This window comes from Patagioenas fasciata, chromosome 8, assembly GCF_037038585.1.
Source record: "Patagioenas fasciata isolate bPatFas1 chromosome 8, bPatFas1.hap1, whole genome shotgun sequence".
In the NCBI taxonomy this organism is placed as follows: Eukaryota; Metazoa; Chordata; class Aves; order Columbiformes; family Columbidae; genus Patagioenas; species Patagioenas fasciata.
The window spans coordinates 23,289,401-23,313,948 of record NC_092527.1 but is presented as its reverse complement, the minus strand read 5'-3'; the positions used below and the strand labels follow the sequence as shown (position 1 = coordinate 23,313,948).

Below are 24,548 nucleotides of genomic sequence, written 5' to 3'. Positions count from 1 at the left end.
CTCCTTTGTGCAGTGTACACAATGGCTATTGTACGCAATTACCATTTACCACAGTCACCCAATGAACACCACCAACGGACAAGATAAACGAGCAAGTCCTTTGTTTTGTTTAATAAAAATGTGGCTCCCTGTGATGCAGTATTCTTTCCTAGTACCTCTAAATTGTTACCATCTAATGACAAGTAATTGTTTTAGACAATTTAATGTAAAACCATTATAACTGCTCCTGAAACAAATCCATTTATGTTTTTTTTTTTTTCATTCTGTGTTTTTGGTTGTGTTTTATTTTGTTTTTTTGATACTGATGCATTACAAAGACCATATGCAGTAGTTTTTTTCATTCTGTGCTAAAAGGTCTCCATTGTTCCTCAAACTGTAGATCACACAGATATTTTTTATTACAGTGTGCTCAATATATTAAATGTTATAGCAAATGTTAAATGTAATGTACATGGAAAGTAAAAAGGTATATGGCAGAGGGAACAGGCATCCACAAGCCCTAGTTTCTGTTTCTGGCACATCGCTTTATCTCTCTGTGACTCTTTGTATTCTCTCTTCCCATTTATGTTTGCCTTAGCTATTTGCTGGTTGTGAAGGTTGGCACATGTTACTGCTTGCATAGTGATTCTCAAACTGGAAACTGGTCTGCCACTGTGTCCCACTAAATGTTACTATATTTAAAAATGTGAAAGGTTTTATATGGTTTCATTTCTTCCAAATATATTTATTTCATTACCTAATCTAGGAAATTGTGAACAGTAGTTTGCTTTATCTGCACTACCGTGGGGTTCACACAATCACCTATTTATCATCTACTAGAAGAACTTTTCAGGCAGATCTTTCTCACCACCTTTAAGTGAGCAACTCTGCATTTTTGGCTGAATTAATTAGTAATTCTGTAATTGCAGAAGGCACCAATTTTTTCCTCCAAGAAGGAAACATATCCACAGTGTCAGGTATGGTAGCATTTCAGGTTAACCAGGTTTGAATTGTTTTGTGTTTTTTTTTTTTTTTCTTTTTTCATGTGAAACCAATTTTATTTTTTCCAGAAGCAGAAAAATTCCTTTCCTTTTCTTCATGCTTTTTCTGAGGAAGCTAAACATAGCTGTAATATTTAAGCTGTAAAAATGGCAAATTGTTCATAGCTACACTGGAAACTTTGAGATGTGTCCAATTCTTACACCTTTTGACATATCCAGAAAGCAAACTGAGACTTAACAGCTACACGAACTTTAACGATAGAAAGAAAATAGTAATAGGATGGTCTAATTTGGGATCTGGTGTCTGAAATCTTTCTTTTATACAACCTCTGTTATATGGCTAAAAGGTAAAGAAAAAAAAAAGAAGGAATAGGACTTGCTTCTCACTGTGAGCAAAGTCACAGAGTAATAGAAAACTAAAAACGTTAAAACTGGGTTGATATCTCCTGCCCAACCCAATAATAAATTGAATGCACCGTGACATCAGCATCTCAGCATCACTTATGCTACTTTTGAAATACACGCATGTAACTCCTGTGTTTCTGATGTCTATGTACTTTATAGGCAGAGAGAATTCCATTCTAATTAGTCCACATTCATTTCTCAGAATTCACTGATCTGATAAGCAATTATTCTAGATCAGATTAGCATATTTTATTGTCTTTTTTAAAAAAACAGACCAGATTACTGTGGGATAAAACTAGAAACATTGTACTGGAAGTTCTGTAGATGTGTATTGTAGCTATTTCTAACAGGAATCTTGATATTTTTCTGTTATTACTTTCCATTTGCCTTGGAGTTGTGCTTAACCTGAGGTTCTTTCAGTTCTTTCTGGTTTTGTATTTAAAGAGTCAAAACTTTTATTTCAAAGACCAGAAAAATGTTTGCTGCATTGCTTTTGTGCTTTTTCTCCTCGTACAACAGCTTTCCAGCTTCAACATGTATCTCCTTTTATTAGTTTCTTTGCCAACTTGCATCTATAGAATCCTGTCTAATGATTCACTTGAAATAATAATGTATTCTGAAGAACAATGCTGATCTACTGATCTTCTTTTGGTTGCTGTGATTCTCTCATGATCTTTCATAGTTTTTTTCTTTAATTCAGTGCAAGATTTAGAGAAACTTCACAAGAGTAGAATCACAATGCCTTTCCTAAAAGCTATCTAACATTCAGAAATATTTTCCTTAGTATAGTGATTGATCTAGATTATACATATATATATAAATATATATTAAATAGATAAATAAATATATAAAAATATACATATATATATATATAAATACTTTGAGACATTAAGCAGTAAATTAAATGTAAATGTAACATGTTGAAACATTGATCAAATCTATTATGTCTGTTACGTCTATCAAACCACCTAATAGAAATTGTTCTCTTGTTTTCCAAGATATCATGTTTACGCTAAGCAAGAGATACTGTGTCCCACAGACCTGCTTTTAAATAGGTATACAAACTGATCAGGAAAATACTATTCCCATCACATATTTAAGCAGTTGAAATGGAAGTGTAAGGATAGAAACATAAAAAGACTTAAGTGTTGAGATATGAGCGTTACAGTGCATGAGTATGGTGTTATAATATGAAAAGTAACCTTGATAATTGTTGTATGACAGTATTGATACCTGCCTTTCTGCACCATGATAACTGCCAGTTTATTGTCTGGGAAGAGGAGGGTATTTCAGAGACAGTAAAATACTTTTCTCCTTCACAGAAGTGAACAAAGTTACTTATTTCATTGGATGTCTGACAGCTTTCAGAATATGGATTAGATCACTTTAAAACCTAAATGTTAAATATTGTGCAATGTTACAGTGAGACAGCAGAACTAACAAAATCAAGCTGTTACTCAGTGGAGAAAAAAACATTTTGTTCAACAAGTTCTGTGCTTCATCAAGTTAAATGTTGCATCTCTTCTATGTAGTGAGTTAGTACATTGTTTATAAAAAGTCTCAGCACAGTGACCAGCTTCCACATCTTGATTGCACTTGCTAGAAATGGCTAAAGCTCTACTTTGTCCTTATCAGTTGATGGTGAATGTAGTAATGTGAAAGACCTTCAACGTATGTTTTCATATCTATGGTTTTAGATGCTTATGATTCACGTTTCATGCAATTTCAACGTTATTCCTATTATTGAAACAGTGATACTTTAATTTTTATACTTGAAAGAATGAGAATGAAATATTTGTTTTGCTTTCAGCAAGGTTAACATTTTCTGTCATTCCCTTCTAGCTCTCAATTAAATGTATTTCCTTAAATTCTCTTTACAAGAGGAAGATATTTGTTCCCACTGTTAGAGTGGGTACATATTGAATACAGTACTATACTTTTATCGTGCATAGTAAATGTTCTGCCTTGATTTTTCTTTTTCTCAAAAATTGTTGTAAGGGTTTATTTTTAATGGGACTTAGGAAGTGTAGGCTTCCCTGGCAGTGGGGGAGGATTAAGTCAATCAAAACTAAATAGCTATTAATTCTAAAGGAATGTAATTTGCATAGTAGATTATGTTCTCCTCTCTTATACTTTTCAGTTTCCCTGTACTTGCTTGGATTTTCTTCCACTCATACTGCATAGCTTTACAGCTTCATATTTTCTTCTTTATTTTCATTCATTTTTTTATTATTTGATTTTACTTATTCTAATTTTACTTCACTTCCTGGCCCTGCCTTATTTCTTCTTCTCTCTTAGCTCTATATTTGTCCCACTTCATTTTTGCCTACTGCCATAGATGGGGAGAATACATTCTGCTGTCATTCTAAGAAATACATAACTGTATTGTCAGAAAGAGATGTGCAATATAATTCAGCTTAACTTCTATTATCTTAATTTCTGAAAACATGTGTCTCTTTCCTTTTGGACCCTGGCAAATTTCTTTTACCTGTCCTCACCCATTACCTTTTATTTTCCCCCACATGACTGTTGAAGTATTTGTCACCAGTCACCACCTTGTTCTTAGCTTCTTGACAGTTTGGTAGTCTTTGGTTTTCCACCATAAATAATATGCTGTTTGGAAGAAAGGGTACCAACATGTAGTTGCTGATGTTTATCTTGCAACACTGCCTGAATGTTAGATAATATGTATTTCATAGCAAATATTTTGCAATTACCCAAATAAATATTTTACACTGTAGACTAAACCCTCTTATAAACTGTTTTTGAAGAAAATAGTATGTGTAGTTTTTTCTTTCTTCTACCTTAACCAGTGACATAAAGGTAGGAGGCACAAGAAGGGGAATGGATTTCAGTCCATTCACCAACCTCCTAGAATTTAGATATATTTGAAAACTGAAAAAGTTTGGGCAATGAAATATTTAGAATTAAGTTGCATGCTATAATGGAAGATTTCCTATTTTAATTTTTTTTCGAAATGTCTGAACTCCGACATCGTGGATTTCATAATGTCTGGGTTCCTGTGTGATAAGTATGATTTGCTTACTGAGTTCAATAGGACTAGTTACATACACAGTTCAAAAGTGCTTTTCACCTTCCTTCTTGATAGATAATCTGTAACACTTCAAAAGCTCTCTAAATCTGGGCAAGTCATACATAGGAAGAATCCATTTCTCTTTAAACTGTCCAACAATGTGCAACATTGGGGGAAAACAAAAAATAATCTAATGCTTTTCTAAAAGAAAATGGCTGTGTCAGGGCATGCACTACGCACTTCTGCTCTTTCACCCCCCATAGATTTGCAAGTTCCCTTTATTTAATATTGATCCAATTCTTTTGTGGAAGAAGAGGTATGAAGAGAGTTGAAAGGCTCTTCCCATTTTTTTCTGTCTTTTCAAAAGTAAAAAATTGTATTAATCAAAATGTAGGATAAAGTACAATTCACAGTACGTATTACTAACACTTCAGGAATATCCCCTAGGGAAATAACTTACTGTGCTTTTTAAGGAATGTCTCACTTCACTGGCAAATTATTCATGGAATTCATCATAACATACACACAAACTGCTTCACGAATGCAGAAGGCCAGACCCTTGTAACCTATTACAGCTTCACACCCTATGGTATAATTTACACCAGTTGTTAAGTCACTTTATCAGTCAAGGAGAAAAACATCTTAAAAGATGTCTGTTCATTGTTAGATTCGATAATATAATTTATATTAGAAAATGTTATTTTGTTTGAAGTTCGCTTTTCAGTTTATTCCACATTGAGTGTCTCTCTATTATTCCAAGATATTTTAGACTCATAGAAACAAACGCAGTGCATTTGCATCATGTCAGCTGTTTTATCTGGGTATCTAATTACATGTAGACTGATGAGTGTTTTACGTGACTATTTTTCCATCTTGATATGCATGATGGGGTATCTCAGTAAGTTATTACAAGATGCCTGGCCCCTTTTTGAAGGGTTAAAGAAGATATTTCATCCTTCTGATGCTATCTGAGAAGACTAAGATTGGAAAAGCTTTGTTCTAGAAAAGAATTAAAGAGAAATCACATTCTCATTTATTTCTGTATAGTTGTGTTGCAGTATTCATTTGAGATGGGGTGTTCAGTGAAAAAGTTCAAGTTGGAAGAAAACTAGTAAAGAGGCTTTATCTCATATGGCCTTTTGTATGGCAGAGGAGGACTGCTTAAATATGAGAGGAGAAAATGAATCTGATGACAACAAGTAAAAGATTTGCCATGAGTGGAGGGAGGTGGCACTGGCAGTGAGTTCGAGGAACAGCAGAGAAGACCTTGAGCACGAACACATATAGTTCAAAAGCTATGGAGGAGGCATGAGGCTTGTCTTGAAATATTGCTTGATAGTATTACATGGGACTCAAGAGAAGTGGCAGAGGTGTACTGGGAGTTATTTATGTTTATCTTCCTTTTATCAGTCTAGAGGATCAGAAACAGCAAGTGAATGCATCAGATGAAGGACTTGACCACTGGATTGCTGGTAAGGCACTTGAGGAGAAATGGCATAGTTCTGTTCTTTCTTCTCTTTAATAAAGAAATTGGAGAGGAATGCTTTAGCACTGGAAATCATCTTTATGATGGCCTTGGCTCCCAAGGAGGTAATCTTGTGTTCTGATCTTTGCTCCCAAGCATTTCTACATCCTGCACAACAAACCACACTGTCCTTCTGGCAATTACAGTCTGCTAGAAGACAGGCATCAACCATGATGCTTTGCTGAATGCCTACTTGTTAGAGGATCTAAAGTCTTAGATGATTAATTTGCTTATTGTCCTGAGCCACATATACATCTGAAGATCAGGTTCAAGTACCTGAACTTAATTTGATCCCATGTGCTAACCAGTATAGAAAAATATGAGATTTGGATTTTATCACGATAACCAAAGTTGCCTAGCTGATAAACAGAAGCACTCCGAACACTGATAGGAAAAGGTTTATTTGCTGCTTTGTCTTTACTGTGGGAGAGTAACTTCAAGCAAAGATGTGGTTTCTTGAAGCGCCAGCTGAAACCCCGACTCTTTTAAATAGAGGGAGTTACTGAGCAAAAGAAAACAGAGGAATGAAAAAGAATATGTTTTGCAGATTATGAACTGAAAAATACTAATTTTCCTGTTTTGAGTTCCCCCTCATCTTATCCTCTCATCCTTTTTCTCCAAGGGTATTGTTAAAGCCAGTGAAGATTTCAGGTTTTGAAGTACTTCTAACATGCTATTTTGCCTTTGCCCTTGCTGCCTTCAGAACGCATTTTGTTTCTCAAACTCTCAGCTTATTAACAGAGCTCAGATCTCTCACCCTCTCATATCCTAACTGGTGGTGTCCTGTGGCAAAGACAAGCACTTGTGATTCCAAGCCAGTTGGCTGGCTTCAGCCAGGCCAGAGGAGACATGCCAGGAGACAACCACCAGACATGCCTCAGTCTGGGGACCAACCTGTTCTGTGAAAACGTTCAAGTAGGTTGTAATAAAAAGTGCACTGTTTTCTCTCAGTTCTGTACTCTGCCAGACACCAGGACAAACATCCCTTAGGTAATCGATGAGGCAGGCTGATAGCCTATAGGATCTGTGTCTACATTTTGGCTAATGTATTGGGCTACTACTTTCTCCTCCCATTTGTGTGCAAGCACATGCACACACACGCACACCAGATATGACCCCTTTGTATCTGGCAGAAAGGTGGGTCCCAGAATGTATTTGCTACAAGCAAGTGGAAACCAGAGTAAACTCTAGGAGAACATTTAGGGTGAGTGCCATGAGGATGGAGTCAGGCTCTTCTCAGTGGCAAACAATGATAGGACAAGGGGCAATGGGATCAAGCTGGAACACAAGAGGTTCCACTTAAATTTGAGAAAGAACTTCTTCTCAGTGAGGGTAACAGAGCACTGGAACAGGCTGCCCAGGGAGGTTGTGGAGTCTCCTTCCCTGGAGACATTCAAAGCCCGCCTGGACACATTCCTGTGTGACCTCACCTAGGCGTTCCTGCTCCAGCAGGGGGATTGGACTAGATGATCTTTTGAGGTCCCTTCCAATCCCAAACATACTGTGATACTGTGATACTGTGATACTGTAACATTTAGAGAGGGCACTGGGATGCCTGCATGGATGCAGCTGAGGCAGCCTGGATAGCTTCTCAGGGCAAGTGGTGGAGACTCAGACTGGAGATGGAACACCAGGCACTTAGGCAGTTCTCAGAGGGAGGAGGTTGCCAAAATGATACAGGGATATCCAGTTCAATGACACAGAACCGCAGAACTCCCAAGTCCCTGTGCCTGACTGAGTGCTCTGGCTGTCCCTTGTGCCATATGGGCATAAGCCCCAGGCCTCCTTTGCTCCTGGCTTTTGGCAGGAGAAAGCCCAAACACACAGGGAGCTGCAGGGAGCTCTGCTCTGAGGGGTCAGGGAACATGAATACCCGGGTTTGCCCTAATCATACCAGGCTGTCACTTTAGAGGCAGCTTAAGTGGCTTGCCCAGAACCACTAAATGAGCCTATAGATCCTGATTGCTGGGTCATCACAAACCAAGGTTGGTACTTTATTTGCATAACCAGTTGTTTTTTCTGCTGCTTGAGGTAAGCTAAGAGATACCTTTAACTAAAATGTGTGTGGGCTTGATTTCAGGCCTAGAAGAAAGAAAACCTCATCAGACTCCCATAAAGTAGATATGGCTAAGGTGATTTTCTCCAATTTCACCACATGAGTCATGCTTGGATTAACACTAAAAATCAGCTTTAAAAGGAATTATTTTGGAAGTTATAATAGTGTTTCAAAATGAAAACCTCCTACAACTTTAACTAGAAAATCATGACTGATGCCTTTAGTATAATTAAATGAAACATTTCAGAAACTTCCACAGTGTAAGTGATAAACGAAATGAAAAAATCACAGCCCATTGAATTGATAATACCACTATATTAAAACAAAGGGAATATATCTTTAAGTATGCTGATATTTGTGTCCCCTCTCTTCCTTCCTTCAATAAAAAAAAAAAAAAAAAACATAGTATCTCCAGACAAAGCACTTAAGAAAAACCCCCCTCTAGAATACTTTTCTCTTCCCCCTTCTTTCTCTTCCCCTCTCTGAAGAGAGAGAAAAAATACTGGGAGGACTTGGTCCTCTTTGCTTCTCGATAATAGTAATTTTGTAAAGGCCCTAATGAACACCTACATTTATATTGATTTTGGATGAATCTCAGTACAGAACTAACCTACTAGGACATTCTGGGCTTTCTCCGTAGGTATACTAGCCTGAAGGAAGATCTGAATTTATCAAAAATCACACCAAAAAATTGCTGTGTTCCTTTGGGTTGGGTATGTCAAAATTATAAATGTTCACCTCAAGTTTATTTTTTTGCCCAAACTCTGCAGGAAAAAAACCCACAGTATATCAATAAACTCTGTCAGATACACAGGAAAATCTAGATCTAAAGCAGGTTTAATTAGAAGTCTTATTTTTAAGACTTTGTGATGTGCAATATAACTCTAATTGTGTTATTAAAAAAAAAAAAGTCTGGCAAAATCATCTCAATTTCCTAAAATATTTTGATACAGAACATGCTGTTTTGATCCCCTACAATACCAATAGTTTTTTTTAAAGATGGATTTTCTGGATTTTCTTCTCCTCTACCGCAGTAGAAGCTTGTCTCACTTCCTAATACGAATAGGTCCTGTCATGGGAAGAATTCATAACCTGTTTTGAAAGGAGTCGCAGTGGGTTGGAGAGAGCACAGCACGAGGGGAAGGTACTAAGGAAGGCAGGCAGGAAGCTACGTCAAATTGTGTATCTGCAATTCAAGAATGATTTAGAAAACTGCTATTAGCAGTCCGTTCCACCAGAAGCTTCTGGAACCAGACTTATCAGAACATAATAAGGTGATTTCTTCCCTCTAACTTACACTAATCGCTATTTATTTGCCTTTTCTTGATATTTTAGTGGTATATTGTTTGCTCAAGCATGTGGTAAGTATCAGGTTATCATGTTTCATCGCTTTTCATGTCAATGAATGTGAGGTTTACTGTAGCTACCACGCCTTTCAACCATATGTCATTTATTTCTTTAGCATTTATTGTAACTAACATTTATTTGCAGCATGCTTATAGACTCTTATAGTTCTCCATTCACATGTTATTCTCCTGCCTACAGTCGTTTTCCTCTGAAAAATGTCTTATTCAGTGATATTTTGGAATTTAATTTTAATAAATAAATTGCTCAGACCGAGGTCTCCTCTATAAACTGGAAATAGAATATTTGTAGGTATTTAATATTACTTTATGAACATTTCTTCCCCTTGAAATAATTCAGAGTCCTTAAATACATAGCCCTAGGTGCCCTTTAACTGAAGGAGAAGTTTGAAGTGTAAAAACATCTAGTGGTGAAAAATAACTATAGTAAAACCCACATTGAGATGGGTAAAACTGTATGTTCAACCCTTTTCAACCGCAGTATTTAATAGTTTATTTATCATAATATTTATTCATTTTTACCGGCAAGTTAGGGAATGAAGAATGTAATGGCCACATGGGCGCTACTTCTTTTTAGCTAAGCAGTCCTCCACTCCAATGAGCTTTGAACCTTCTGGTTCTTGCTCAAACCTGCCAGGCTGTGACTCCAAGCAGCTGGCTTTTTCCAGCTTGCTGCTTCAATAGAAATTAATCAAACTCCAGAAGTTCACACTCCCCATCTCAGACATCACCAGTTTTACTTTTGCGAAGTTGGCTGCAAACACGCTTAGAGATCTCTAGACAGGAAACTTGAACAAAGGAGATTAGCCAGGAAAATGTGTCCTCTCTGTCTTGTTGAACAAGGGCCTGCCCACAACTGGCTTCAACTACAGTGTACCCTTTTCATTCAGCAACATCTGTAATAATTTTTTTCCTCTTTAAAATAATTCAAAATCTGCAATACTGTATGTTTAAAATATAGAACAAATTACAATACTACACGAACTGCTACCATCCTCTTCACAGGTACTAAATCATAGTGCTTTCAATGTACAGAATAAAACTTTTGGTTTTTTTTTTCTTGTCAAGAAAGGAGTTTCTGACCTTCTTCCCCTGAACTTTCTATACAGAATGACAAAATTTGAAGCCAGGTTCAACCACTGGTTATCCAAAAAATGACTATTTGTCCAGCTCATTGTGTAGGGTTGTGTGTCAATTATTTTGTAATGCTTTTTCACGGTCCCCAGAATTCGATGTTATACCTTTATGCTAAAACAGAAACAGAGCTGATAATAGATCATCTCTTCCCCCAAAGTCCTTAAAGATAGCAGGTTTTGGAGATTATCAAGGATCCCAGACCTCTCTCCTCTGTTCATTTTATAGATGCTACACCACACATGAAAGCAGTGAAACAAATGGGATCAGCAGAAGGAAGCCCTTCTTTCATCTCAGTGAGTATGTCTTTCCTTTGCTACTCTCAGCAGCAAATTGGCAAGGTTCTTCCGAGACGTAGTGGCATCAGCTTTGTGTGGATAAAGACTATAACTAAGGCTTATTGCTGTGCCTACAGCTTCCAGTAATATCAGTTCTCATTGTCAGGCTAACAACTTCAAAGATGCGTTTGAATTTAGGAGCAGAACTTGGGTATCGGTGTGGGATGAATCACCATCACTAGCCTATGGACCTCTCAGGAAGCTCACTGCAAACTGCAAGTGTTTAGAATATTCAGTAAAATGCCCCCTTCATTTGAACACTTAGGCAGCAGCAGAGAAGCTTTGTGTTAAGTAACAGGCTTTGGAAATGTTAAACTCCTTCTTGTATTGTTTAATTCACAGTCAAACAGTCTGCTATGCTATTTTAATTTCAGTTATTTTTTAAAAAGTTAAGCTTCTGTTCTCCTAATGACCAAACTCCTTTAGCAAAAATAGCTTCTTCATATGGGACAATGGACTCTTGAGAGACTACAATTGGTATTGTTGCTAAACTGCTTGTACTAAGAAGTGGGTCTCCAAATGCAGATTCTCAAGGTAAAAGAGAAATTGCAGCACATAACAATACAAGAATTAAGTCTTTAGAGCCAAAAATGTATTATTTTTAGCATCAAAACATCTTATTAAGCTATTAAAGCAGAGCTTTGCATTTTGTCAACAGCTGCTTTGGGTCATGCATATAAATATTTCCAAGCAATTTGTGGCCAGACAGCACACTCTGACTTTGTTTAGGGATTTAGTATTTCAACTATTTGTTAAATGTCAACTTCTACAGCAAATAAAATTCAACAACCCACATGGAGAACTGTTTACAGAAGATTATTCTGGCAAATGGTACTGTGTATCTGAAATGTTTCATGATAATCACAACATGTTTTCAAGGTCTGTATTCACTATGACAGTTATGTCACAAATTCTATAATAAGTTTAGATAATAGCATATCCTTCTGTTATCTGTGCTCATGCCTTCTGTTTCCACCTTCTAATTTTTATCTCTGTTGCAAATTTCTAAATACCTGTCATTAGTGTAAGTCTTCCAGGCTAGTATTCTTCACTTTGATTCGCAAATCCCTACATTTTCTTGTCTGGGATCAGTCCTCTAACCAGTAAACACACAACACTGACAACAGATCGGGTTTTTCTGAGTGATTTTTTGTGTGCCTCTCTGAAGATCTGCAAACGATGTGTTGAAAAACATTCTCCCAAGTCTCTAATGTGTCTCTCGTGGAAAGCAAACAGTTTATAAATAATGTACTTAAAGAAAGTTTAGTATCTGTCACTCAATTTAACTTGCAGCAGCAATATGCCATGTCTCTGAGCACAGGTACTTGTATAACTGATGCGAAATGATGATTCCAATGCTAGCAAGGTTACTGATCAGTATTCTTCAGTGTGAATGAAGGTGGTGCAGCTGTAGGCCAGGTTGTAGAGAGGAGACCTCATGATGTGTCTGCCTAGATCTCCAATAACAAGCTGTCCGCAAAAGACTGGAGCTGTCAACTCAAAAGAGTCAGAGTTTATTTAAATGAAAACTAGAAATTTGATATTTGTAAATACAGAAAACTCATCCCATGGTCAATTAGAAGTAAAAAGATTTGTACACAAGTGTCCCACAGAAAGAGTGCCTTTGCAAGCAAGCCTTTGTTCCAGTTCTGATTTTACCCAACTCGGTGCATACCTGCGATACAACAAACTCTGCCCAGTCTCCTTTGGTCCCTGAGCAGTTTTTCTACCATTGTTAATACACAGCAAGGTGCTGCTTGCTCCTCAACTTTGTACATCCTGCAGGACAAATAGCTCCCAGTGGGAGGAAAGTGTTGCCTTTCGTATGGCTCTACCTCCACTTTCCACAGCCTCCTTAAAGAAACATAAATAACTGTAAACAAAAATGGATGATCAACTTTTCTTGTTGTTACATTTTTAACTTACACTTCCACAAGCTAAAAAACTTGGTTTCAAGTTTTCGACAGTAACAAAAACCCACCCATTTCCTTGATACATGTCAGGAAAAAATTTTGCTGCCAACTTTTTCATCAAGACACAATGTACCTCTAAGAATAGACTTCACCCTGGTTTCTCCTTACTTGAAAAAAGTTATTTTTGTAATGTCCCTCCTTGGTTTTTTCCTTTAGGTTTGTGGGGTTTTTAAAAAACCCATGATCATTTTGTAGGGAAGCAGCTGTCCACAATAATATTAACCTCCCTCAGAGGTCTCTTGTGCTGGCTCACAATTTGATAGCAGAGACCAGGATAAAGACAGGAAGAATACACTCAGTACTGAATTGATTTCCCTGCACATTGCAGTTCTGTGCATTATTATTATAGCAGGCACTATTAGAAATTTCATTCTTGTCTGTACATTACACAAAAATCTTGTTTAGTGTTAGAGGTGATTCACTACCTGATTTACATACATGCTAATATGTGCAGAACCACCCATATATATCAAATAATCTAGATGTTCTATATAAAGCCTCCTGAGTAAACAGCAAAGTGCAAGAACAAAATCAAAGCTGTTCCACTCCTGAATTTTGTTGTGTTAGTTCAAACAGAATAGAAACAAGCTTTCCCCATGACATATTTAATTACTGGAGTTTTTCGGAAAGGAATACTTAACCTTTGCAGTAAGAGTTTACTCAAAAAATTTCATCTGTTTTTTCTATCTTCATTATACATAGGAATAAATATGACTCAGTCCTTTAGAAATAGTTGGCTATTCAGTGCAACATGAAAAACAAAAACTTGTAAGCTTTCCAGATGAAAGATATTATCCTCACCTTATAGTGAGCATCAGGACAAAACTGCAGTGAGCATTGCTTTATGGTGATTATGCTTTGTAAACATAGATATCAGAACTTGTAATTTTGATCCCTGATCTTTGCTGTATGATACCTTCACCTTGGCAGACTCAACTGTTTCTCAAGCTGCTTTGTGTTCACGCATGACCTACAACAGCCAGCTCTTTCTTCACATTTCCTAGACCACAGAGGATCTTTGTTCAGATCTTCGTGTGATATACTGACAGAAAGAGATAGAGGTATTTTAGCTGAAAGACAGCACCATATGTACAATATCAGCTGCAGATGAAATGGGATATTCTATTTTAAAAGTTGCCACAAATGTTTCTGATCAAATGTTTCAAACACAATTGTAATATTAAAAAAAAAAAAAAAAAAAAATCCTGTAAAAAATATTATCCTTATAAAATTTACAGGGATCTTTGTACAAAATTTTCAGAGGAAACTATTCCAGAAAAAGTCAAAGAACATTCCTTGATTAATTTCTCTTCCTCTAGAAGGTTGTGAGAGCATGTTACCATTGATAAGATAGTCTCACTGCAAACACAGTATAATGACTACAGATGCTCTGATGTTCCAATCTATGATATTCATTCGGTTCAAGAAAAACACTCTAAGAAAATATAGTTTGATACCAGTGTACACATATTACACTACACCTTTATGCCAGTATAAGATGTATTTGCATTTTCGTAATCTATATTAGGACATTTTTCTGAAAGCCTTCTTCAAAAGCTAGGAGGAGTGTTTCTAGAATTGTATTATTCCTGTGAATCTTGAAGCAAATCCAACCTCACGGAAAATATTTTTGTGACTTTGACAGGAAAAAAAATATCACTTTTTAATGTCTCCAGGATTCCTGGCTTGGCAAAAATGTGAATTAATGTTCCCTTATCTCTGATTATCAGGCTCCTTTGAAATGCCTGGATGAGCCTCCAAGAATTAGAGAGCCCAAAATCACTTCTGAAAACTCATCCAGTGTTAAACCCTGGTAGGAGCAAACAGAAGATAATTTCAAATCTGGGGGAAAACGCAACAAGCCAATTTCAAGAAAAGGCATTCACGTAAGTGTGATGTAATCGTAAATCTCCTGGTACTGAGGCTGAACTATAATCCCCTATCCATGCACATCTTGGAACGTTAGCAGTTGCAGTCACCTTTTCACTGCGACCTCTAAATTATCTTGCATCTCCACACTTCATTACTCCCTTTTGGTAACACTACTTAAACACATCCAGTATATAACAGCAATAGAATAATCAGTGTACAGATTTTTTCCTATAAGGCCCCCTAGCTTCCTTAACTTTGTCAGCCTCTACTGTGCAGCCACAAGACACAACTACCAAACTTCAGATCTTATGTCGCTTCCCACTACAGAAGATCAAACATCCAGTCATTTTGGTGGTAAAAGAACCCTCTTTACTCCTGAGTTGTTAAGTCTTCACAAAATAATCTAGCTGTTAGATAAAATATCTTTTATTTGCTACCTACCATCTTACTTATTGTGCATCTGGCAGTCTAGTCATGAAGCATAATGTCTCTGTAAAAACATAGCAAAACAATTCCTATAGCAAAGAACAGGTTACAGCATAAATAACTCCATCTCATGCAGGCTGCCTACAAGACATGGAGAAAGATACCTGAGAATGCCACAGAAAGGTACCAGAAGAAGTGCAATCACGTTAGTATGACAAAACACCCCAGCTTCACTTACTTTTTCAGAGCTGGTTCTCAAGATGCGAGATACACATTGCATTGCCTTATACTACTAAATGCATCCAACTTCGAATTCAACATCTTTATCTTAGGATTTGGGGAAAAAAGTTTACGTTGTACCTCTTCTCAATGTAAATAATAAAAGAGAGATAGCAGAAGTGTTGAGCAAGAAATTCTCTGCAAAAAGAAATCACAACAACTTGAAGAATGCTCTTTAAGTGAACTAAATTTGAAAAACTACATGTAAAGAAGTAAGAATAAATCTGTTCCTTTCCACTGTAGTTTATCAATGGTGTTTGTATCTTTCATAAGCTTAGACAAGTTATTTACAGACTCAGAAAGAGTACAGCTGTTTATCAGGCTGAACAATGGAAAGAATGGCTCTTGTGATGGTGGTGGTGATTAGTTATTAGCTGCCATATTGACCCCAAACTTTCTTCTGTAATATAGATCTTAGTTGCAGTAACTCCAACACATGCTTTTCCTTTTAGATTTTTCCTGATTCCTCAGTTATTTCTGTGTAAATATATATACAAAACAAAATCTCATGGTGGTGGGGCACTGCTGCTGGGCGTCTATGTGTATTCTGGAGCCAAAAGATATTACATACAGGATTTTTTTCATATCTATCTCTGCATATATATCCTACAAGTATTTTCTGAAAGAACTGAGCAGGGCTGGCAGAACCAACCACAGCCTTTTCCAGCCATGGCCTGAAGGCAGAAGAGTTTCATCCCAAATGGGAAGCCATGCAGGGCTGCTAGGTGCCACTAGGCTTAGGAAATTGCTGTCAGTATTTTCAGGTCACATTGTCAGTTTTGGATGTAGGCAGAATTTAGGCATCTGCATTCTATTGAAAGTGTTTAAAACTTGATTTTAATTTAGTTCCAAGTTCTTCCTGTGAGGCACTTCGAGGTCTCTTCAGTTCTCAGACATGCACTAAGGACACTGGAAATGAGTGAGCTTCGAGGGACTGACATATTCTAAGGTGGCACATAAGTACTCATACTTACTTGCAGTATGGCAAAAGATACCAAACAGGGAGAGAGAAAGAAATGATCCTTGTGTATACAAATCTTAGGATCAACAAAAAGACGCACTGGTATAATTTGCATACAAATTCTTAATCCTCATCAACTTAATGGAAGTCTGGAATACTCATGAATTGTTGGCTAAGGTTCAGACTTAAAAATTTCCCCAAAAAATGTTTGATTGCTTGTGTTGTGGGTTTAGGGGAAGTGTTTTAATTTGTCAACTGTATCTGAGTAGTTATGTTGCTTTATCACTTTCTAAGCCAAAGAGCTATTTTTAAATTGAATTAAAAATTGCTGCTTGTGCAGTTACCCAGTGGATACTCTCCAAAACAAGATTTCTGTAGCTATCTTCAATCAGAAGAACATGATGAATCAGCATGCAGACATCACCAGTTTAAATTCAATTATTTCCCTTTTTATGTTTATTTACCCACTAAGATGTGATTTGCAACCATTCCTCATAATTCACTCAAAATGTTTGCTCACTCTTAAATGTGAAGGAACCTACATGTGGCATAATTTTTCTAATTCAGAACAAGAAAAGTGTAGCCTTAAGAGAAAAACAAACCAACCAACCAACCAACCAACCAAAACACCTGCACCACTAATAAGAAATGCTTAAAGGAGGCTACTATTCACCGAGGCACAATTACCTGTTAAAATCTCTGTAACTCCTGCTTTTCTCTAGAGCTACCCCTCATATCATGGATGGAGAATATAGCAAAGTTAATATTGATTATCTGGAAATCAAGCTGTCTTGACTGTTCAATACTTATGAAATTTGTAAAGGGAAAAATGCTCTTGTCACTCTGTCACATCTGTCTGTGTTCTGACAGACCTGCCTGTAAGCAGATAGCTTTCTCCCAAAGAATAAATGAGAGCGATCTCAAAAATAACATGCTCATCTCAGGTCATCCTGATAGAGAGCTGTGGAAGTGTTCATGTTGTGAAATAAAGGAAAGACATGATCTGAAGAAAAGCATAATTGTCCAAATCTTTCTATTGTTACTGACTTTGTCTCATCATCTCCAAAAATATAGTTCTTTGTGGATAAGAAAATGACCTTTTCAGACTAGCTTATTTCTTGTGCACTTTATACAAAGTCAGAGATCCCCATAGCAGCATACTACCATACACTTTGCAGTCTTAACATTTATAACACTTAAGAGTAGAAGCAACTTTAAAAGTACAAGCACTGCTTGATGTGTTTGACTAGGAAAAAAAGCTGGGGTTTTTTTCAGCAGAATGAAACCAGCCCATTTGTAGACTCCATGCTAATCTGTATCTTTCAGAACTTTCTGACTGATAAATTCAGCTGAAAAATGCATCTGCCGCTAAGGGCTGTGCAGCAAAACATCTCTGTGTGCGATAGGCCTGCCAGCTGCTGGTATTTCAGGGCTCTCAGTGGCATGAGCAGAGTAGCACATATTTGTGTCAGGGAAACAAATCAAAAAGCCTCTTCAACTTACTCATTTTATCCTGTTTGGATGGGTCTCAAAGCCTCTTTTTTACCACCTATATTTGTTTGTCTAATAAAAGACACCATCTGTCCTTAAAAACTTAGTTGTTACAAACATTTTCTTTTCTTTTTTTTTTTTTTTTATACTTTAAGATTTTTTCAGTAGTAACATTCAGCTATTTACCTTCAACTGATTCCCACAGCTGCTTCAGGAACCTAGAGGTTTAACAATGAAAATTTAAAAATACCAAATTTATTTGCTGTCTCTGCACTGCCTGTGACAGCCTCAGCTTTGCCTTCTGGAGAGACTTTACTGCATCACAACAAAGGCTTCCTAAACTGTCCTAAGGAGCCAAGTGGCAATGCAACTCAAAATTATTCTTCGAAAATGTTCCTTTTTGCCTTATCTTAACCCTCCTCCTTAAACAAATGTCTCCTGCATGACCTCAGGACCATTTAATTGTGCTACAAGGTTAAATTGTATCTAAGTGGTATCAAGGATAGTGGCCAAGTTGGAAGACAGTGGATTTCGTTCATTCCTCCCCTGCTTCTGGATTTCCTGGTTCATCTCCAATTTGTATTCTTTGCACTGAGATAATCAGGGCTGTATGACTGGAAATCTCCTCCTAGATAATATAAAACACGCAAGTGTTTCCACCAGACTCGTGGAAAAATGGTCCTTGTGAAAATGGTCTGACCCTCTCATGCACTATGTACATCGCGATTTGCAGGCTCCTGCACCACACACAATACTTTATCTGGAGGTACCCATTTTTTTCAGAGATACATCTCTTCACTGATCATTCAAGGCTTTCCTAACTACATAAGAAAAACTGCAGGTAAGAGAGCACCATTAAATCAATGCTACACTGGCAACACCTCATCATTCACAATTAATTTTCTTTATTTCTCTCTGGTTTGCACATTTTGAATATATTTACTATTCAAAAATTACTCAACATACCAAGCTAATCTTTAGCCTGACTGAGAAGTGTTGCAACAATATAAGATTGATTATTATATACATAGGATTACAAATCATAGAGATTTAAAAATTCTTTACTGCGAAGTGGTAGACATAGCTTGCTAGTGAATTGCTGGCTTGTTTTCTCTTATTTATGGTATCACCTATCTTAACCATATAATGGATTTGGGTGACAGAGGTTAAAACATCGTGATTCACATAATTTTTACACCACAGTGTAATGAAATATTAAGAGATCATGTTCAGTAAATATTCAGTGATAGAGGAAGGAATGCTAAGATGAGAGGAGAATAATTCTGGCTTAATCTAGCACTTGTTAACAAAAATCAGTCGTTCATAATAGGTTATATTCTGGTCTAAATACATAGCTATGTCTCTTGTCCTTTTGGAGAGAGGGGTACGTGGAGAGGAGATGGAAAGAAGACAGCAAGAGATCAAGTCATCACTGTGACCAGTCAAAGCATCTGTCCAGCATACAGCAGTTACTTCAAATGCTAAGAAATGAAGAAGAGTAAAACTAAATTACTCCAGTGCTATGATGTGAATCAGCCGCATACCCTTACTTGGATAAGAAAGCCTAATTATGTTAACCTGTCTTTAAAAGGTTCTTAGAAATAGAGGTGGAGAGCTCTGACATGGACATCAAGAATGATCAAAGAATGGAAGTACTTTACATGGAAAGAGTGGAAGAAAGAAATCACCTATCTTAAAAATAGGTAGGATAGAAAAACAGAGAATAATGGTGAGAAGGTAGATAGGCCTATTTGTATTTTCTTATAATACTGGAATTAAGTTAAAAGACAGCAAATGCCAAGACAAGAACAGAAAAAAAAAAAATAAAAAAAACCACACACACACAAACCCACCCTTTGATACTTGGTCAAAATCTGTATATGGATTTCGTTGCTACAAGATGACTTACAGCATTCAGATAACTGCTAGAGATTACAGAAGTCACAAAATAAAGATCATTGAAGCAGGAGATGCTGATACAGAAATTAAAGTTTTGAAATGAATATAAACTGTGATGCTCCTTGGCATGAAAAAATCTCCAGTTACTATAGGAAAATCTTTTGAAAGACTACTTCTTTCTGAAGCAGACAGTCAAGGCTGCTGTTGCATATCTGAGTTTTTAAACTAATTCTACAGTCTAGTTAAGTTGTTCTTCAGTTTCTGCTAATTGTTGAGTTGTAATTAAAACAGTCTCCCTCTAGATGCTAAAATTCTCAGCATAGGATTTAGGCTGCAGAAGATGGAAGTTACAGGCTGCAACTTATTTTCAAACGGCACTTGCATGCAATAAAGGACTCTGTTAGCCTTGCTCTGCAGAGGAGAGCTTAGATGTGGGCAAATGTCACATCTCAGGTATAGCCTGAACACCATAAATTAACGTCTAAGGTCCTCTTCTGCAGTCTGTATAAAGCTCCTTATTGTCCCAGTGCCTGTATCTTTCGGAAGAAGCTTTGTGTCAATGAGCATAGCCTGGTTTTTAAGAGGGCAGAAGAAATTGGGGGAAAAAAGGCAAGTATTTGAAAGCAATTTTTCCTTCAAACAAAAGGTTATTTCTCAAAAATGGTTCTATCAAATGGAGCTATTCTGGGATTGTCTTAGAATAATGATCCAACCCTCATCAGCTACATTTCTGAGCCATCTCTGCTCTGGCAAAGCTCGACTGAACTCAGTGGGTTTACACTATCACCAGCTTCGGAAGAATCAGCTCAAATCTAGCCGTGGTATAAAGCAGTTTAAAGACACACGTTGGAAGTTTTAAAGCAGCTGTAGATGCCCCATTATTCGTAAAGAGCCACAGTAACCGTATACAGTTTAGCGCCAGTTTTGTTCTGATACTTTGCAATGAGAGCAGGGAAGTTACCCAGAGGGATAACGATGCACCTGGGCTGGGACAGCGGGCGGCAGCACGCACCGCTCCGGCGGGCTCCTCGACGAGCAGAGGCTGCGAGGCTTGCGCTCGCCTCCCTCCCTGCTTTTAGCTTCTCTGCAGCTCCTTTCCGAGGGAGCCGGAGGAGGCAAAAGAGAGCCCTGGGTGGAACCGCTTACGGCAGGTCCCCAGCGCCGGCGGCCGGTCGCCATCCTCGTTGCCCGGGGCAGCGGCGCCGTGCCGGTCGCTCCGGGAGGGCAGGGCAGGCCGCGAGTCCCCGGGTGTCTCACCTGTCGATACTTATCACGCAGAGAGTCATGATGGAGGCCGTGCAGCACATGACATCCATGGCGATGAAGACGTTGCAGAAGAGGCGCCCGAAGATCCATTCGCCGCCGATGAGGTCGGTCACGCTGACGAAGGGCATGACGGCCAGGGCCACCGAAAGGTCGGCCAGGGCCAGCGAGACGATGAGATAGTTGGAGGGCTGCCGCAGCTTCTTCACAAAGCAGACGGAGATGACCACCAGGCAGTTGCCGGCGATGGTCAGTAGGGTGATAAGGGAGAGGACGGCCCCGATGACAACTTTTTCCACGTTGCCGTAGCTGAGGATTTGCTCCCCGCATTGGGAGTCGTTGGCGGGGAGGGGGCTCGCCGTGGGCAGCACCGGCGGGGCGGGCGACGGGCCGAGCTTCGCCAAGCTGCGCGGCGGCCAGGAGCCGGCGATCATGCTACCGCCGCTCGGCGCCCGCGGGTCCTCCAGGACCAAGGGCCGGAGGTTACCGTAGAGGTGACTGCCGTTGAGGGCGAGGACCATATTGGCGTGAATTGCCCATGAAGCCACCCCGCCCGCTCGCCGGCTCTCCCTGCTGCCCGGCGTGCTCGGCCGGCGCTCGGGCTCCTCCTCGGGCACCCGGCGCAGCCCGCCCCCTTCGCAGCCGGTAGAGCTGCCTGCCGGGGACCCCAGCCTTCAACTCCCCCCGGAGCAGCCGGGCTCGCCCACGGCGCTCGCCGGGCGGCCGTGGGATGGGCACGATACCATCGTCCCCGGCCCGCGGGGAGAGGGGCCGAGGCGGGCGGGGGTGGTGACCGTTCCCCGCCCACCCGCGGCTGCTCTCCGGGGCTGCAGGAGACGGGTGGGAGCCGCTCCGCCTCCGCACTCCCTCCTCCCTTTCTGAGAGACAGGTAGGGGGAGAACCCCTTCCCCACAGTCTCTCTGCGCCGCGGCTTCGGGAGCAGATTTCTCCTCCAGCTTCTCCTCTGCGGCTGCCTCAAGCGAGGGGCGCTTCGGGAACCCCCTGTATCTAAATATATGTCACACCCGAGAAGCTACGAACGGGTGGGCGCGCTTGGAGCAGGAGCGGCCGCAGGCTGAGCTGCTCCGGTCGGAGCCGGGGTGGCAGCCTCTCGGCGTGCTGGCTCCGGCACCGCCCCGCATCGATAGGATTAAAGATCGACCTGTATCTCCGCTACCCAAATGCGAGTGCTGAAAGATTTGGGTCCGGCAGGACCCCGGTTGCTGCCTGGAGAGTTAATAGCGTCAGCTCTCATAAAATCTACTTCGACAACATAGTAATCTTCAAAGTATTTCTTTGTATCTCCAAGCTCACAGATTGTCAATATTAAGATTTCTTCCTTCCCACTAAATTAATGTGAATCCCACTACTATATTTTTAGTTAATATTTATATAGCATTATTTTCAATTTATTCACTGTTCCATGTGTAACCCTTTCAGTAAAGTTAAAAACACAACTATTAATAACAAAAAAACCCCGTTGCTTTGGAGTACCTGCTTTTCCTGCAGAGATTCCTTGGACTCTTGGATACTAGCCCATTTCTGGGAGTCACTAGCTTTCTCTATTCTTTAAGTCATATTCATGCCTCCAAGTGGGATAAAACTGTTTGAATTGTCAGTTATCCATGGGATGCCAGCAGATTACACCTCTTGGTGTGGTACCATGCCAGACAACAAGGATTAAAACCAGGAAACACCTCCTCCTGAGTCTCCCCTTATATCTCCAACAAAAGACAGAAGCCCAGAAGAACTAGAGAAAGAGGGGAAATGAAAGCAGGACTGTTGACCCCAGATGGATCAGTGACCATTGACCAATGTCAGTGATACCTGAATGAGGGGAGGTCTTGCAGGTAGCAACACTATAGCAAATTTTATTCCAGCGTGCACCAGGTAGAGGGAAGAACTGTGTGTGTGGCCCAGTAGTTAAGACAGACTGCAGTATGTGGTCACATAATACATAATAATCTGCTTTGAAGAAAGACTAACAAGTATGCAGCTGTCAGAAAAAGCCTCATCTGACAGTCATATGCACTACTGAAACATAAAGTCATAGCAATTGAGGCTCATAGAATTTAATCTTTTAATGAAATCTTCCATGCTGTTAGCAGCACGTGCTCGTGACCCACATTGTCCCAGCTCCATTGTGATCAGGCACACGACTGAGGGGCTGAGATCGGATGTGCGCAACACAATCTTGGCACTGGTTCCTGTGGTCAGAACATGCAGCAGGCAATGAGCAGGATTCTGGAGTTGAGCAGCTTGCTTTCCCTTCCACTGCTACATTTTTATTTGACTAAGATAATAAAATAAGTGAATTTCACACGGTAAGGATGAGATCTAGTTGGGCAGCTCTTTGTCCATTATCAAACTGAAAGAGGTTTCCTGTTCAGTCACCTATTTTCCTACACTTTGTTAGTTGCCTCATTGTGTCCATTCGCAATAAAAGCTTTCCCTGTTTAACCACCCAGAATGTGTTCACGAGGCTTGAGCCTGAGGTAACTTACCCTTCCAGGGTGATAAAGCAAGTTTGTTGTCCCTCCTCTCCAGCTAAGCAAATATTAGGCTGAAAAAGACCTACAGAAATAGCAAAGGAACGTCAAAGTAAGTTAAAGAATTTGGGCAGAACTTGAAGAAAGGTGAGTATTTCCTCATTGTGTAAATAAATTCTTTCCAAAATAGTGTCTGAAGTACAGCTAAGCAGGTAGGAAGTGGGTAAATTTTGTTCAAAATAGATTGATATCATAAAAGCTGGTAACACTGTACAGTTTAATACTTACTGTAAAAGCAATTTTTCACTTGCTTAAAATGTTGCTAAGGCAGAGCAAATTATAATCTAGTGCTTCCTGCAAATGTGTTGACACAGTTCATTAAATCAGTCATTCTTCCTGACAGCTTTTCAATACACTTCTGGAACGTGACTCTCTAAGTGTAAGCAGTGGATTACACACAGGATTTGTGTGTTACTCTTACCTACACCAACCCGAAAGGAGGATTTTAGCCTCATCTTTTATTCTGTCCCTTAAATTCCCATACAGTTCATTAGCAGTTAATCAACTGATTTCTTTCCTTCTCAAAGGTCAGATGTTACTGTTGTTTGTATTTACTCTCATAATCTTATCATTGAAGAGATGAACCAATTTAAGTCAATTTACATATCATTACAGAAAGGTATTTGCGTACTATTGTAGAGAAACCGTGAAACCCTGGCAAGGTGAAGCAGCTGACACCTCCTCTAAAATCTTTCCCTTGGAAGCTTTCCACTGGGAGTCACCTAGAATAACATTCCAGTTTCCAGGGCTGGGCTGATTCTAGTGAGGTGCCTTTCTGCAGGGTTTTAGAGGCTTTCACATCCCCAGTGTTTGTGAAAGCAGAGAGCATCCACCACTTCATGGAACTACATCTGTGTGTTTAAATTAATGATACATGAAGCTAGGAGTTGACCCTTCCAAGTGTACATCCTGGTTTTGTCTTCAGTGACCCTATTCACAAATTCTAACATGCTTTTCCAGAAACAGAAATGAAACAAATGACCGATTGGGTGTCAAGAA

General features: G+C 39.2%; 1 protein-coding gene across 1 annotated transcript in view; it reads right to left on the bottom strand.

The window, feature by feature from the left end:
- Nucleotides 1-21,796, bottom strand: part of HTR7 (5-hydroxytryptamine receptor 7) — a 28,534-nt gene extending 6,738 nt beyond the window's left edge. Inside the window, exon 1 of the mRNA XM_065843748.2 lies at nucleotides 20,995-21,796. Coding sequence (XP_065699820.1) covers nucleotides 20,995-21,521 — 527 coding nt within the window. The 5' untranslated portion in view covers nucleotides 21,522-21,796. The remainder of the gene's footprint in view (nucleotides 1-20,994) is intronic.
- Between the last annotated feature and the right edge of the window lie 2,752 nt (nucleotides 21,797-24,548).